The sequence below is a fragment of the Pelobates fuscus genome, chromosome 1 (assembly GCF_036172605.1).
Source record: "Pelobates fuscus isolate aPelFus1 chromosome 1, aPelFus1.pri, whole genome shotgun sequence".
NCBI lineage: Eukaryota > Metazoa > Chordata > Amphibia > Anura > Pelobatidae > Pelobates > Pelobates fuscus.
Genome location: NC_086317.1, coordinates 131,650,915 through 131,667,407, shown reverse-complemented (window position 1 = coordinate 131,667,407; position 16,493 = coordinate 131,650,915). Strand labels below are relative to the sequence as shown.

The window sequence follows — 16,493 nt, the reverse complement described above, 5'->3', positions numbered from 1 at the left end:
CCTATGGGGATGTGTCAGTTGTGATCAAGGCCCGGGACCCCAGGCTTAACAGGAAGCTCTCTGTCCCAGAGTTTGTCCTGGTGTTTGGGCTATTCAGGGAAGTCTTGTGCTCGGTCTACCCTGCTAGGAGGCAGTAGTTGGACCTTTACATGCATAAGCTGGTAGACTTGGGCCACAAGTACGGCGGTACATCTTTTTGCTACGGTCATTTTGCTATGAGGATTATCCCACAGGGTCGGGCATTTATATCTCGGCTGCTTTCCCTGTTTTCCACTCTCCCTCACGATGATAGCCGGATCACACTCGATGTCCATGCCACAGCGGATCTGCTCATGTGGGGGAGATTCTTGCTCTCCTGGAATGGGAAGAGTATGTTCCTACCCGAAATTTTGGAGGCATCACCCATGATATGGACAGATGCAGCTGCCACTAACGGCTTCTCTGCCATTCACGGTTCTTAGTGGCTCTGGGGTGCTTGGCCAGCGGAGGTCCTGGGCATTGAGGGTTTTTCCACTACCGCCACTCTTTTTGAAATTTACCATATTGTAGCGGCCGCTGTGGTTTGGGGTCGGGCGTGGTCGGGTTGTCCGGTTCGCTGTTTCTCGGACAACCAGGCCATGTGCCACATCATTAATCTTCCTCTCTTGTTATTATGAGGTTCCTCAGGAAATTGAGTGGCTGGCGGCTAGTTATCATTTCTTTCTGACCTGTATTCATGTGCCAGGTGTCAGGAATATTGCTGCTGACAGGCTGTCTCGGTTTCGATTTCAGGCCTTCCACGCAGCTCTGCCTTCTGCCTCCCCCACTGCCACTGCAGTCCCTCCGTTTCAAGAGCTGATCATGGACTGACCGCCTTGTTGTCCCACGGCCGTCATCTTGCCCGACTGCCTCTTTCCATTAACACAAGTAGGGCTTATGACAGGGCCTTCTCATTGTTTAAGAGGTTTTTATCGGAGTATGGTATGACTGATTCTTTTGCTATGTCGACTGTGGTAGGTTTTGCTTCCTTTTGCCACCTTAAACTCGCACTATTACATAGTACCATCAAATTGTACCTATCTGGTATACAACACCACATGTTGCTTTTATTTCCCAACAAACACAGCTTCATTCTTTCATACCAGATCAAATCCATACTTAAAGGCATTCAGAAAACCGGTCACGCCCCAACACATAGGACGCTACCCTTTGACATCTAATTATTACACTCTCTTTCGGACCTTTTAGATGCCGGTCCATTTGATCCTTGCACCGACCACGTAATTAAAACTGCAATTTACCGGGCTTTCTACGGTTTTCTTAGACCCCATGAATTTACCACAACTACCACGACCAACCTACAATATTGACTCAGGAGGTCTCACCTAGCTAAATTGGGAGACTATTATGTACTTACACTTCCACACACTAAAACTACACAGGATGACAAGACATTAACATACCCTATTACCCGACACATAACAAATGGTGCCCAATTAAGATCCTAGATTCCTTTCTACTGACTCATAATATCCAAGCTTTCCAACCACTGTTAACTTTGCATGGGTCAGTCCTTACCACAACTAAATTTATGATTTTATGTCAGATCATTGATCACGAGGCTAGGTGTCAACCCTTCTGACTATTCTGGCCACGCTTTCAGAATCAAAACACTAGGTTGCTGGAAGTCCTCCGCATACTCTCTGTACATCCCACAACCAGTACAAGAACTCAGACAAGCCTTTTATAATATGTCTATGTAATTCATGCTCTTCTTTTTTTGTTGATTGTAATAAATTTTAGTCTGTATCTATTTTTGCCCTCTTTATTTACAGGCCTACTGCTACGGTTCCGGCACACCTCAACTGACTTTTCCTCTTCTTACACCTTGCTACACCTTCCTACTCTCCTTACACTCTTGCTTCGGCTTTTTATGCCCCTATCACAAATGCGAAGGCTTGGCCTGCAGTTGTGAAAGGGGTATGGTCCCCTATTTAAGCCCACTACTCACCTCCACCTGTTCCGTTCATTTCTTACCTTTGCTTGACCCATCCTCTCTTTTTTTTTTTCTTTTCTTTACTCCTTACTGGTAGGGCCCTCTTTATTTACAGGCCTACTGCTACGTTGGTTCCGGCACACCTAAACCGACTTTTCCTCTTCTTACACCTTGCTACACCTTCTTACTCTCCTTACACTCTTGCTTTGGCTTTTTATGCCCCTATCACAACTTATATTTTTCGATGTCTAATGATCTACTCTGTTAGTACTCTCCTTCTCTCCAGTGTGCCAGTGCTTCCACGATAAGAGGTCAGATTCTGATACATTAGTGTAACATTCACCCCTACTCCCATGTTGGTGTGATTGACTGAGCTTGGGATTGCTCCCTCCCTCCTCCCTCCCCCTCACCCCCAAGCAGAGTAGTAATCATCCATAACTCTAGCTTCATTTGTCACCTTGTCACTGTATTCTCTAAACAAGTGCAAGACTAGAGGAATATGACCGGAACTACAGGAGGGTTCTGTAGTGCTTTTTCTCATTTGTATTTTGTCAATATATTCTTAAGCAAAAAAGATCAAGCTATTACACATGTTAACACTCATGCTGAAATGAGCTCACAGTCTAGAAGAGGTGAGATTAAAAAAAAAAAAAAAAAAAGTAAGGAAAAACAACAGCGGAAGGTGGAGATATGAATGAGGCACTATAGTCACCAACACAACTTTAACTTAATGAAGCAGTTTGGGTGTATAGATCAGGCCCCTGCAGTCTCACTGCTCGATTCTCTGCCATTTAGGCGTTAAATCACTTTGTTTATGCACTCTTAGTCACACCTCCCCGCATGTGACTTACACAGCCATCCTAAACACTTCCTGTAAAGATTCATCTAATGTTTATACTTCCTTTATTGCAAATTCTGTTTAACTTAGTATTTCTTATCCCCTGCTCTGTAAATAGCTTGTTAGACCATGCAGTGGCCTTCCCATGTAATTAAAGTTTAATTTACAGAGCAGGAGATAAACATTTTTAAAGTAAGATGATTGAAAATGAAACCATTTTGTTTTCATGCAGGCTGTGTCAGTCACAGCCAGGGGAGGTGTGGCTAGGGCTGCGAAAACAGAAACAAAAGTGATTTAACTCCTAAATGGTAGAGAACTGAGCAGCGAGACTGCTGGGGCATAATCTATACACAAAAACTGCTTCATTAAGCTAAGGTTGTTTCGGTGACTATAGTGTCCCTTTAACCCCTTAAGGACCAAACTTCTGGAATAAAAGGGAATCATGTCATTTGTCCTTAAGGGGTTAAGCTAGACTAAATGACCACAATGGACCTAGTAAATGTTCAACTGTATTGCTGACATGTTCTACTTTCTCCACTTATCCAGGTTCTAATATGCAGTTGTTTTGTTCCTTTTTACTGTGGGATTGTTCCTCCTTCATTTCGGGGAGTGGTAAGTAATGGTTCATTTAAAAAAAAAATTAGATTAAGTGTGACAACCAAAATTAGATCTCCTTATTTTGTATAACAGCTCCAGTACCTTTGCTTACACTAATAAATTTGCTAGATCTTTTCCTTCTATTTTGGGCTTGTTTTTCCATTTTGAATAAAGGAAAGTAAAAATCGTTTTAAAATACATTTTATGATAAAGCATTTACTATTTAGGTGGTGCTAACTGTTGGGTAACATAGCTTTAACATGTAGTACAGATACAAGTGTTTCCCACTAGTACTCTTTTAAATACCATTTACTATTTTTCAAAAGTTTTACAAATTTTTGTAGGGACCAAATCCAGACCCCACACACTGCAATTATAATAGCTTACATTCTGATATAAATGGAAAGTCTGTGTAAATAACATGGTGGGTGAAGAACTGGCTACTTCCTCTGTATTCATGCAAATAAGTTATAACATTCACATCCTCTGACATGTTACATGCTTGCATACCTCCAACCAGGACTAACTCCTAAACATATGAAAACATACAAACCAATTGATTAATAAAGTTTATTTTTCTCATTGATAAATATAAAAATTTAATAGTAAATGTAGTTCTTAAAGTTGGCATATCACCTTTAAGGCATTGGTCACCTTGCCTTACAGCCTTCCATTATATGCCTTCCATTTAATATTATTTACATAAATTTAGCTTCTCTATACATCTTAACAATGACAGATTGAAATAAGAAAAAAAGGGAATGAGCTCATTACTTGTCACTGCAACGTATGCAAGATATGTCACAGACCGGCACACGGAACTGAAACTACAATTAAATCCAATACGAATCCAGCATGACCTATATTCTAAGAATTCCTTTTTGCGCACTATTGCAACAGTTGAATCAAGCCATGTTTGTATCTAGAGCAGTAAACTAACGGTGTTGTAAAATAAGTGTCTTGACTCTTGTCCTATTAATTCATTCTATTACATAAATTATAGTAGTTACATAATTACATAAAATAACTTCCTGTTGGAATAGGCAGGAATACAGTAACATCAATTAAAAGATTATGACTGGCACATTATAAAGATCATGGGATGCAGGTAGAAGTGGAAGTCTACTCCCAAATGACCAAAAACAGCTGGACCTTCAATGATACTCTATTCTCCTAATGTTCTAGCAGTGGAATAAGAAAGTCTGGGTAGCTTAAAACATCACTATAGGAAAACATGTATTCCTGACCCTATTCCTGACCCTATAGTGTTAAAACCACCATCTAGCCCCCCTGGGCCCCTCATGCCTCCATAAATATAGCAAAATCTTACTGTATTCAAGCCTGAAGCTGTAACTCTGCATGCTGTTTGCCTAAAAAAAAACAAGAAGTCTGCTGACATCATCAGGAGTGGTGGCCTGATCCAATCACAATGCTTCCCCATAGGATTGGCTGAGACTGACAAGGAGGCATATCCGGGGCAGAGCCAGCATGATTCAAACACAGCCCTGCATTGAATCAATGAATCTCTATGAGGAAAGTTCAGTGTCTGCATGCAGAGGGAGGAGACACTGAATGTGTGGATGCATTTTAGGCAGCCATGACCCAGGAAGGATCTCTAACAGCCATCTGAGGAGTGACCAGTGAAGTTATCACTAGGCTGTAATATAAACACTGCATTTTCTCTGAAAAGACAGTGTTTACAGCAAAAAGCCTGAAGGTAATGATTCGACTCATCAGAACAAATTCAATAAGCTGTAGTTGTTCTGGTAACTATAGTGTCCCTTAAAATCTCTTTCCTGCTCTTGTGTTAACACAGACTGCCGGAGTGGGGATACAATAGTAATATATACTGTGCTATTACAATGTAATAACTTAATCTGCATCAGCATAGTTGTGCATAGTTGTGCAGCTTTTTTAATATATGCCCCCCAAGACCGAAATGTTGGTAAGAATGTAATTAGGACCACAGAACAATCTCTGCGCAAGGACCTGACAATCAAAATATGCAGACTGATGCTGTCATAAAGCGTTTTTCTTTATTTGTATACCCATATTCAGTCTCATGGTATTCAACAAGTTTTTATAATAGAATTAATTGAATGGATTGTAATTAATCCCACTTTAGGATAACACCAGTAGAACATTTAGTTTTTAAATGTATCGCCTAAATGCCTGTCCTTGATTATAAAAACCCTCAATAGACGGCAAGTATCAAAGGTTTTTTAATAAATGGGCATGTATTGTATTTGTTGACCTGCATTATGTTTTCGAGAATTGTATTCATGTTGACTTTTGGGCACGCCCAAAGTGAATGTACACTTGCTATGTTTTATTGAGTATAAAATAAAGAATAAAAAAAAAAAAAAAAAAACTAAATGTTTGAAGAATTGCTGCATGTGGTTAATTAAAAAAAAAAAAAAAAAAAATTCTACTTCTAATTTGGCCAGACATTTCTTTATTTTTAACACTCAAGTACTTTCACCAGTAGTGGGCAGCAATTTCTACAGTTGCAAAGATATGCTTCAATAGATATGTAGTTTTTTTTTTTTTTTTTTTTTTATAATGTTTTTATTAAGAGCACTGTCTGATGTTAAATTTAAATTGTAGTGTTAAGAACAATCAAAAATAAAACCTTGCTTCCATAGTTTTTTTTTTTTCTTCCTTTTTTTCCTATGGACATGTATAAAAGATAGAATGGTTGCTTTTCCATGTCATTTCTCTCTTGTTTTTTTACAGAGATATTTCGATGGTGGTTGTACCAATTTCCATCCTTTTGTCAACCTAAACTCCATCCTTACAGTGTCTCCATTCTCAGGAGAGATTGACATTTGTCCTAGGGACTGTCCTGTGTCTTTTTGCGTTTTTGTTTTGAATGCCAGTTTCCAGCTGTCAATAGAGAATCTCCGTAGAGTGATCTATGCACTATTTCCACCCCGGACCATGGTAAGAAACAGCAAGGTCTGCTTTTCTTCTTTCTTATGATCAATGACATTCTAAAAATACCTTCAAAACGGACAGTCAGTGAAGTTTATTACATCACCAGGATAAGCCGATACAAGTTATCCTGGTGCAGGAAAGCAAAGTACAAACTAAACCATATGTGTGCAAACAACTTCCATGCTAATCACGTTGGCTTTTGACTGCTGTTTAGCAGAGACAATGCTAGGGGATTTCAGGGCTGAAACCCCAGGTGTGGAGTTCTTTGGCTCCAGTTCTCTACAGTTAATAAAGGGGGACAGAAGATATCAGTTTTTTTTTATTTTACATCAGGCAGCTGTTTCTCAAAGCAGCTGCCTATTAAAAAAAATAAAATAGATCTACACTTGAGGGGATGGAGGTGGTGCTGCCCTCCCTCACTCCTCCCCCTACGCCCATGTGGGTACAGGGAGAAGGTGCTGGGGAACTGAACATTGCTATATACTCCTCTATTAGTTTGCGTAGCCCTAGATAGGCAGTGTGGTTGGATCATTTGAATACCTGGCTATGCCTTCATTGAAATCCTAAAGATCTGCAGCAGAATGCTCTTCGTGGGTAGAACATAACATAAATAGGTTGAGATATCTTATGACTTATCCCCACCTCTATGTTGGCATAGGGTCATTAAATTTTAATTTGGATTTAAGCCCCAGATGTTTCTGAAATTAGAAATGTGCCTGCTGCTCAGTATGGATCAAATAACAAATAATAAGATGTCCAGGCAGATTTATTGGTTCAAAAAAGTGAAAGAGCAGCAACGTTTCGACCTGTTAAGAGGTCTTTGTCAAGGGATTAAGTGCAGCTCCGCTCTTCCCTTTAAGGAACAGGTTCATCTGGTGGGCTAGTTGAATCTACCTACCATCAGTGGCGGAACTACCAAGGTCGCAGGGGTCGCAGCTGCGCCTGGGCCTGTCACTCGAGGGGGCCCAGCTGCCTTGTCGACCCCTGCATGTTCTGACTAGCTGCACTCACCACCTGCTGTCACCTTGGCAACTAACCATGCCTTCTTCATATATTTCCCCAATGTGTGCGGAATGCCTGCTGAACGAGTGGCCATGCCTCTTTGTGAGTTTCTTTTTTTTTTTTTGTTGTTGTTGTAGATTATTGTGTTCTGCCCCCACCACTCATTAGTATCTTGCAATTTCCATCCCCCCTCATAATCTCCTCCCCCCCCCCCCCCCCATTTACCTGCCAACTTCGTTCTATCCAGGCTACTGTCCTGTGTATAGTTGTGTTCTATTTCCACCCCCTGTCCTCGCGGTACCTGAGGGCCACGTGGTATGGCAGGCAGTGATTGGTGGAAAGTGGCTGCTGAATGATCCTAATAAGAGCACTATCCCAGCTGGAAACTGCAGGTCAGAATACTCATGTGTTTTATTGTTAAACCAATATACCATGTACTACCACTAATGTACATAATGGGAAAGATCACTAGGTATTTGATTCTGGGTGGTTTTAAACAAAAAATAACTTTTCGAGTGTCTGTGTGAGAAAATGTGTATGTGTTTGTCAATGAGTGATTGTTTGTGTCTAATCAGTGTGTGTCTGTTAGTATGCATGTGTGTCTTTCAGTGTGTGTCAAATGTCAAATCAGTGAGTGTGTGTTTGTCAGTGAGTATATGTCAGTGTGTGTCAGTATGTCTGTCAGGTAATGTGTCAGTGTGTGGGTCATTGTGTGTGTGTGTGTATGTCAGTGTGTGTTAAATCAATGAGTGTGTCTGTTAGTGAGCGTGTGTCAAATCAGTGAGACTGAGTGCTTCTCAGTGAGTGTATGTCAATGGGTGTCACATTATTAATGAGTGTTTCTGTCAGTGTGTGTGTGTGTGTCTGTCAGTATATGTCAAATCAGTGAGAGTGTGGGTCTGTCAGTGAGTGTGTTTGTGTGTTGTTGTTTTTTTGTCACTGAAAAAGTTTGTGTGCCAATGACTGTGTGTCTGACAGTGCATGTGTGTGTGTGTGTATCAGTAAGACCTTAAAGGGGGCCCTTTGATGATACCTTTACCGGGGCCCTGTGACTTCTAGTTATGCCCCTGCCTACCATCAAACTTCTAAGGAAATATTCCACTGTGATGAGTTACTGATGGGAATATTTCATTTCTTCAGAATACGGGTGGACTCATTTTTAGATGTGGTTGTTTTTTTTGTTTTTTGTTTATTTTTTTTACCCGAAAGAGGTAAAATTGGATTTCTGAATGAATCACGGAAGATGTTGCAAATCATTTTTCCTATTTGTTTGTTGGAATAAGCACAGATTAGTTAGTGTATATAGACACTTGTATCAAAGGATTCTACAGTGGAATAAAACTTTTCAATGTGATAATAATTATGAATGTTAAGACCACTGGGGTAGATTGATCAAAGAATCGCTGACATTTTTACTTTTAATTTTCATCACAATTGATTTATTTAAATATAAAATTACAAACCGATAATAATGCTCATCCACAACTAGTTTCCGTTAATGCCCCTACCTCTACTCTTAACGAGCAGTTTACAACACACCGTATCACTCTTTGTCAAGAACAATGCTCAATGTACATACATGACCAATTATCCATTATCCCAGTACCACAATCTAACCGACTCAATGTTAAATACTGATATGGATAACTTGTACTTTACCTCTATGTACCATTACTCTACCCCTAAACTAGTCACTGTTGTCAACAAATGTAACAATTGTTTATTGTTGATTTATGTAACAAAAATAAAAACTTTGAAATTCAAAAAAAAAGAAATTACAAACAGATGTGATAATTTCCACTTAATGTGAATTTATAAATCTTGTATATTGACAGCAGCTTAAAACACTCTGTGGATACTCCTTGGGATCACACAATAAAATCAGAAATACAGATGTCATATTTCGTGTTTAGGTGATAAACCCCACCAAATAACATCAAGTGCAGAGGTATAAATAAGGAACACATTTACCCCTTAATACCTATACAGAGGCAGCATGTAAACATGTAAAAAGATACAGAGAAACAAATAGTTCAACTCCATGTAACAAAATATTGGTGTATAAAGGTGAACTAAAGGTAATATTACAAAAAGAACTGTCCCTTTTTAGGTCAATCTTAGAGCACTTTACAGGTGCCTCCAAGAACAGCCTTTCTCACATCTGGTTTTTACTGTTGATCCAAAGGAAGGCAAAGATCCAATCTGAAGTGCTTTCAATTTTTCAATAAACTAGGAAAAAAATCCTTAACCCCACAATGGTGGAGTTTAACAATTACTTTTCAAAACACTTTGATAAATATCCCCCATTATCAAGTCTTTTTATCCGACAGGTGCTGAATGAATATTACTGCCGTGGCTATAAAGATGCAGTTATCTTTCTTAACCATATGTCTAAGAATCGAGGATGTGGCAGAATGCCTAAAAAAGCCATGAAATCTGACCTCAAAACCAGGACTCTGAAATGAATCTGTATACATTTTTTTTTTTTTTACTTTAAACGTTTCTCTTATATATTTATCTATTTTTCTTAATAAAATAAATAACATGTAAACTTTTAAGTCTAATTTTACCAAAGCATTTTTACATGTATGTTAACAAATATTTGTCTATTTATTTGCTTACTTCAATAAATAAGCTTTGGAAAGTTTTGAGTTGTGAAATTCATAATACTTACCTGCTCATGCATATTCATCCGTTCGTGTACTTCTGCGGCTCGTGCGGCTATTTAGCCGCACGAGCCGACTGCAGAGTACACTCACCTTCGTTTGTTCTTTTGTATGGTTAAAAACTGCCGAACGCACAACATACACACGTTCGTCTATAATTCCGTACAATGTAAAACAGCCGACCGCAACGTACATGGCTTTTGTTTGTTCTTTCATGCTGTCCACTAACCGACTGCAGGTATTTCTTTCAATCAGTCCTGTCCGTTCGTTCGTTTCTAGCCGAACACAGTAGGCTAGAGAAATTGTTATAAGATTCGTTCAAACGAAAGAACTCTCTACCTTTCACTTTTCCAGCCTCCTCAATTTCAATTATGTGTTCAGTTATGGCTTGTTAGTTTTATTACTGGTAAGAATATAAAATCTGTTCTATCATGATGCCTCAGTTATGTTCATTTAATTTTATGGGACACTTCATTTTTACACACTGGGGAAATCTTCTTAAAGGCACAGACAGGAAAATCACTTCATAGGTAAATTCATACTAAAAACACCACTCAGCACCATTATTTACTCCCGCTGTAACTTAGTTTCACATAATATTTTATTTCCTTTCCCTAATCACAAGCCTGGTCTTTCTGAGTAACTAAGTTCGCTCTGAAAACAACTACGTATTTATCTTTGTTTTAGTATGCCATAAGGTTAAGCTCTCACGGTTCCTTTTTCACCAGGCTCAATACATGCCATAAGCACGATTGCTAAATCACTGTTTTCCTAAACCTTATACTGGTTTCATATACTTAGCATGCGTATGATTTTAGGCTCCACTACATTTCCTTCAAGCAGTCTCCAGGAAGTGTTATCCCAGTATTACAGTTTCAGGTAAGAAAGGTTTACCAGTTGTATTTGTCTTCCCCTGAGGCCTCAATCAACCTCCATGGCCTCATTCAGCCTCCATTCCTCCCCCCGACCCCCTCTCCTAGGTGGGTTCTAAACATCTACATGGGCCACGACAAAGACCCTTTACTACGATTTCAACAACAAGCACCCCCTAAACCAACACCTCTTTGCTGCTACAATTTTTTTTTACAATACATTGCTTGTCTTTTGTTTCTACATTTCATTACTTAGACCTGCATCAATACCGCAGTCTATGCCATCAACCATCTACAGCCTACCTGGTATCCCATATTTCTGTACCAGGTATTGTTAATCTTACTCACTATGATTAAGTTTCTTGTAAGATCTCACTCCACTTTTTTACCATTTAAATTCTCAATTGTGGGAACCTGGGGCTTATCTCTAATTACAGACCAACGTTCAGGTCCCTCATGTTACACAGGTTCTTACGTTACAGTATCATTGATACACACCTATCCATACATTCAAAATTTTTAACACCAAGCATACCAGTGGCACGCCTCAGGCCCACTAGCATCTATCTTACCTCTAGGATACCGTGGCCGGACCCATCCCCTTCAGAAGCAAGTATATATCGAAGTCTTCCTGTGCCTCGTCCAAAGCGATAAAACTAATACTAAAGGTTAGTATCTACATATGTTCAAGTACATCATTCAAAGAGACAAGCCCCATCAGTGTAGAGAACTGGCATTCAGGGTTAGGTGCTGGCCTTAGAAACCCTAAGTAAATACACCAGTCCCGCAAGGTCTACTCCCCACCTCAACACGGAGGTTCAGCCCCACGGCCAAAATCATGGCCATCTCGCTCACCCTTCTTTAGGGCTCAGCTAGGGTTCCCCAAGTCACGGCCACATGTTTTGAATCTCTTACGGTCACCGAGAGGCCAACATCCCGCCACCACGCGCAAGTGGCCATGAATTCCCTTGGCCAAAATCATAGGTAGAGCCTCTCACCGCCACTTGGCACTAGCAGGGACTCAGCTATCACTTGGTTCTAGTTAAATTCTTCACCTCGGCACGAGTTAGCCGGCCAGTTCTCCGAAGGTCTCATTCCCCCCCCGTTTCATTACATCCTACTTATTCAAATCATTATTCCTTTTTCAGAATGTCACAAGAATCCATCCCCATCATCGATCTGCTGTTGAACGAAATACCCAGCATGCCAGTCAGGCCTGGGTCTCCAGAGGAATCCCTCACCCCTTCTAACCCCAGATCCCTGAGATATTGGACTATTCCAAAAATATCAGCAGAGCTCAGACTCAGGGGTATCAGCTTTCCAGCCACCGCTAGAAAGGCAGAACTATACAGGCTCCTAACGGCACAGGCCAATGACCCCAGGTCCGGTACTAGTTCGCAAGGGCCGTCTACGAACACCTCAGATTCCACTCAAAAGACCCTGAATGCTATTTTGGCCAACATCTAAACCATGAACAACAGGCTGCTGAAAGTGGAATTGGCCATAGCCACCTCAGGTAACTTGCCAGGCCCCTCAGGTTCCCCCCCTGGTTGTCTCAGCTGTTCAGGCTGGCATACCCCTCATTCCCTCTCCCCCTCCCTGACCAGCCACTATCACTACCCTATATGTCTCACCGGATCACTCTGTTCCAGCTTCCATAAAAAAGGAAATTCTTGATGGAAAGGGTGGAAATCTAGTGTCATTACTCATAGCCTCTCAAGACATCCTATAGAATAGAGCTTATAATTATGGGGACATTTCAGTGGTCTTAAAAGCCAGAGATCCACGACTTAACAAAAACTCTCCATCCCCCAGTTTATCACTTTTGGCATTTATCGTGACGTTATCTGCACAGTGTACCCACATAGGAGGGAAGAGCTTGACTTATATATGCACAAGGTAGTCGACTTAGGCATCAAGTATGGAGGGTCCTCATTCTATGACTATCATAAGTCAGTATTGGCCAAAGCAGCTACTCATCTGGCACAGTTCAACATAAGAATTGACTGGTGCCAGATGGACACAGAACTTTTTTGCCATTACTTTGCCGGTTTGAGGCCCCCGTCCTGTGCCTCCTGTAGTTTCACTTCTCACTCCACCGACTTGTGCCCTTGTGAGGCAGACCCTTCCACTTCCACTTCCATTTCTCACCACTCCACCCCACACACAAGACAAGAAGGTGGGCAGAGAGACAAGTTAGGCAGACCTATTTTATTCCTGGGCAAGGGGCAGGTGTGCAATAACTTTAATGCCGGGGCATGCAGTTTCAGCGCATGCAGGTTGTTGCACATCTGCTCCATCTGCTTCAGAGCTCACACCAAGACTATGTGGCCGGCCCGACTGTCACCCAAGAAATTACTCACCGAGGTTAACTTTGACATCCTGGCTTATTATCTACGTTCACACCCAGCTAGGCATCTGGTAGAATATCTGGTGACGGGTTTCTCACAGGGGTTTCACACGGGCCTCATTGCCATCCTCATAGGTACACTCGAATGCCCTAACCTTTTATCAGCATCCAATGACCCGCTCATGGTTGACCACCTTCGGTCCACTGAAATCAAGGCTGGTTTCATGATCGGCCCTTTCATGTCTTCACCATTTTCATCATGGCGCACCAACCCCATCATGGTAGCCAGTCACAAATACTATAATAAAAAACTTTGACCATTGACCTCTCTGCACCTCATTCTTCCTCCATTCCCAGCATCAACTCTCTCATACTTGTTGAGGAGTTTTCACTGCAGTACGCCAAAATCGCCGACACCATGCAAGCTATTATCACAGCAGGCAGTAAGGCATGACCAATATTACCAAAGCCTTTATACTGCTACCCATTCACCCCTCACTATGGCACTTGCACGGTGTTAAATGGAGGGACAAGTATTTTTTCTCTACCCGGCTCACTTTCGGGTCTAGGAGCAGCCCCAAGCTCTTTGACATTTTCGCAGAGACCCTCTGCAGGCTGCTCCTAAACATAGTCAGGTTTCCGTCCGTTATCCACTACCTGGACGATTTTTTGTTAATGGAACCAGGCTCACAAACATCAAGCAGTATTCACAGTACCACAGCCCTTTTCACTCCTAAATGGTGGAGAATTAAGCAGTGAAATTTCAGAGGCATTAACTAGACATAAAAACTGCTTCATTAAGCTAAAGTTGTTTTGGTGACTATTGTTGTTGGTTTGACTTTGTAAACAAAGATTTAGGAAGCAGGTTATCCATGTCTGCAGCAGACACGCTGGTGATTGATGAGGCCAGGGTGGGACCGACAGATTCGGCTGCAAGAGTTGCAAGGGAAAATCTGGTCTGAATTTAATGCCACAATGTCACAGTCCTTTTTCTGTTTTTTTTATTCTCAATATCTGTCCTGTATGTATTCTTGAATGAGGAGACATCTTGATGAATAGTGTGTCTCCAAGTCTTGCAATCGTAAATTTGAAAAGACCAGTGATGATGGTCGATTTAAAAAGCATTGCTTCAATGCTGATGGTCTCTGCCTGTGCAAGAACTTTGATATTGGTGATAAAATAATTCCAATGGATGTTAAGGATTGCACGGAGGCAGTGTTGGTGAAAGCATTCAAGGAGTCACAGGTGATGGCAATAGGTAACCGACGACTCAAAGCCATATTGGAGAGGGGTCAATACGACTGCTCTGTACACACTGATTTTTGTGCCTCTGTTTACGTGTTGGTCGTTCCAGAGTCACTTACACAGTCTGCTGAACACTCTGTTTGACTTTGCCAGTCTGCTATCTATTTCTTAGTTGATCTTGGCAGATTGAAGAGATGATGCACCCAATGTAGCTGAACTGATGGACTGTCTTCAGCACTGGTTCGCCAATGGGGATGCATGGATGATGGTAAACTTCATGAGGTGTAGGCTGGTAGAGGACTTCTGTCTTCTTCAGGCTGACTTCTAATCCAAAGATCTCTGCAAATCATTCGCTACAGGACTGTCACTGTGTGGGAAACAAGGGCAGCATCATCAGCGAAAAAAAAGCAGCTATCTGATGAGTTGGCCCACTGCATTGGTGTGGGCCTTTAGTCATCGCCGGTTAAATAGGCAACATCCAGCGCATTAATGTATATAGACACCAGTGACCAAACTACTGTAACGTAGCCCGCAAACTGAGGGGGCCCATGCACTTAGGGCCACCTGATGAGTATTGCTGAAAAGGTACCCAGTTGAGTGGCGCTGCCCTTTAAGAGCGCCACTAGGCCCCTCACAATGGCAGGCTGGAAGGAAACTAATTCAGCTCACTTCCTCAAACTGCTACAAGAACAGCCACGCAGGAAAGAGAGAAGACAGGAGGAGCAGGAGGAGGCACCACTGAAGGAGACCTTCATCCATGCCCACAATCCCATCAGACTCAGGCAGCAGCAGCCACCCTCCAGGACATAAAAGGTATTTAACAGCATGGTGGCTAAAATTAATTATGTGTGTGTGAGTGTGTGTATTTCAGCTTGTTTGTATGTATCAGTGTGTGTAGCTGTGTGCAAAGGTGTGTGTATGTATCAGTGTGTGCATCTGTGTGCCAGGGTGTGTGTATGTGTCAATGTGTTTGTGTGTTTGTTTCAGTGTGTGTATGTATGTCTGTGTGTGTGTGTAAGCGTGTATCTGAATGTGTGCGTGTATATGTCTCTAAATGTGTATGTATATCTGTGTAAGTATGTATGTGGAAGTGTATGTGTCACACAAACATTACATACAAACACACCCTGTATTAAAATGCCAAAATTATATATATTTTGCACTACATGCTTCAAAGGTGTATGTATAGCTGACATGCTGGGTGCTGGATCTTGGTCACAGATATCCAGAGAATTCAATAAATGGTCCGCACTCCAGGCTCCGTTTAAAAAATAACTTTTATTCTTACATCGAAGTAAAAGATTATGTGCCATAAGGTCAACGTTTCTGTCCCAGTTCGGGACTTGCTGTCCTGATGAAAGTCCCGAACTGGGACTGAAACGTTGACCTTTTGGCACATGATCTTTTACTTTGATGTAAGAATAAAAGTTATTTTTTAAACGGAGCCTGGAGTGCGGACCATCTTTTGAATTCTCTCTCTCTCTCTCTCTCTCTCTCTCTCTATATATATATATATATATATATATATATATATATATATATATACACACACAAACACACCTTCATTCACATGCCAATACTACACACAAATGGACACCTGCGTTTAAAAGTCAAAAAGTTGAAACTACTACAAACACACACCTGCATTCCAATGGCAGGAGTACATACAAATACACTTCTACATGCACGCACGTACTCGATACAAAAACCTGCTTACATTCAAACACACAAACACTGCTCATTAATAGAACTCTACAAGAATGGGCGAATGGTAGATCTCCAGCTGGCATAGCGTCTTGGGACTTGTACAACAGATGGGTATCTACCTTTTGGCCACCCTTGCGCTAGAGGAGGGCCCAAAAAATTTTTTTGCACCAGGGCATTAGTTCCTCCACTGATAGACACCATCCTCTTTATCAAGGTCCTTAGGTACCATTTCAAGCATCGAGTTGTAAACGATTGTGAAGAGACTTGGTGCAAGAACACAACCTTGTTTTACACCATTTCATGT

At 41.3% G+C, this 16,493-nt stretch overlaps 1 protein-coding gene across 1 annotated transcript in view; it reads left to right on the top strand.

The window, feature by feature from the left end:
* Window positions 1–9,814, top strand: part of LOC134600723 (omega-hydroxyceramide transacylase-like) — a 36,761-nt gene extending 26,947 nt beyond the window's left edge. Inside the window, exons 3-5 of the mRNA XM_063445109.1 lie at window positions 3,360–3,425; window positions 6,147–6,353; window positions 9,680–9,814. Coding sequence (XP_063301179.1) covers window positions 3,360–3,425; window positions 6,147–6,353; window positions 9,680–9,814 — 408 coding nt within the window. The remainder of the gene's footprint in view (window positions 1–3,359; window positions 3,426–6,146; window positions 6,354–9,679) is intronic.
* The last annotated feature ends 6,679 nt before the right edge of the window (window positions 9,815–16,493 follow it).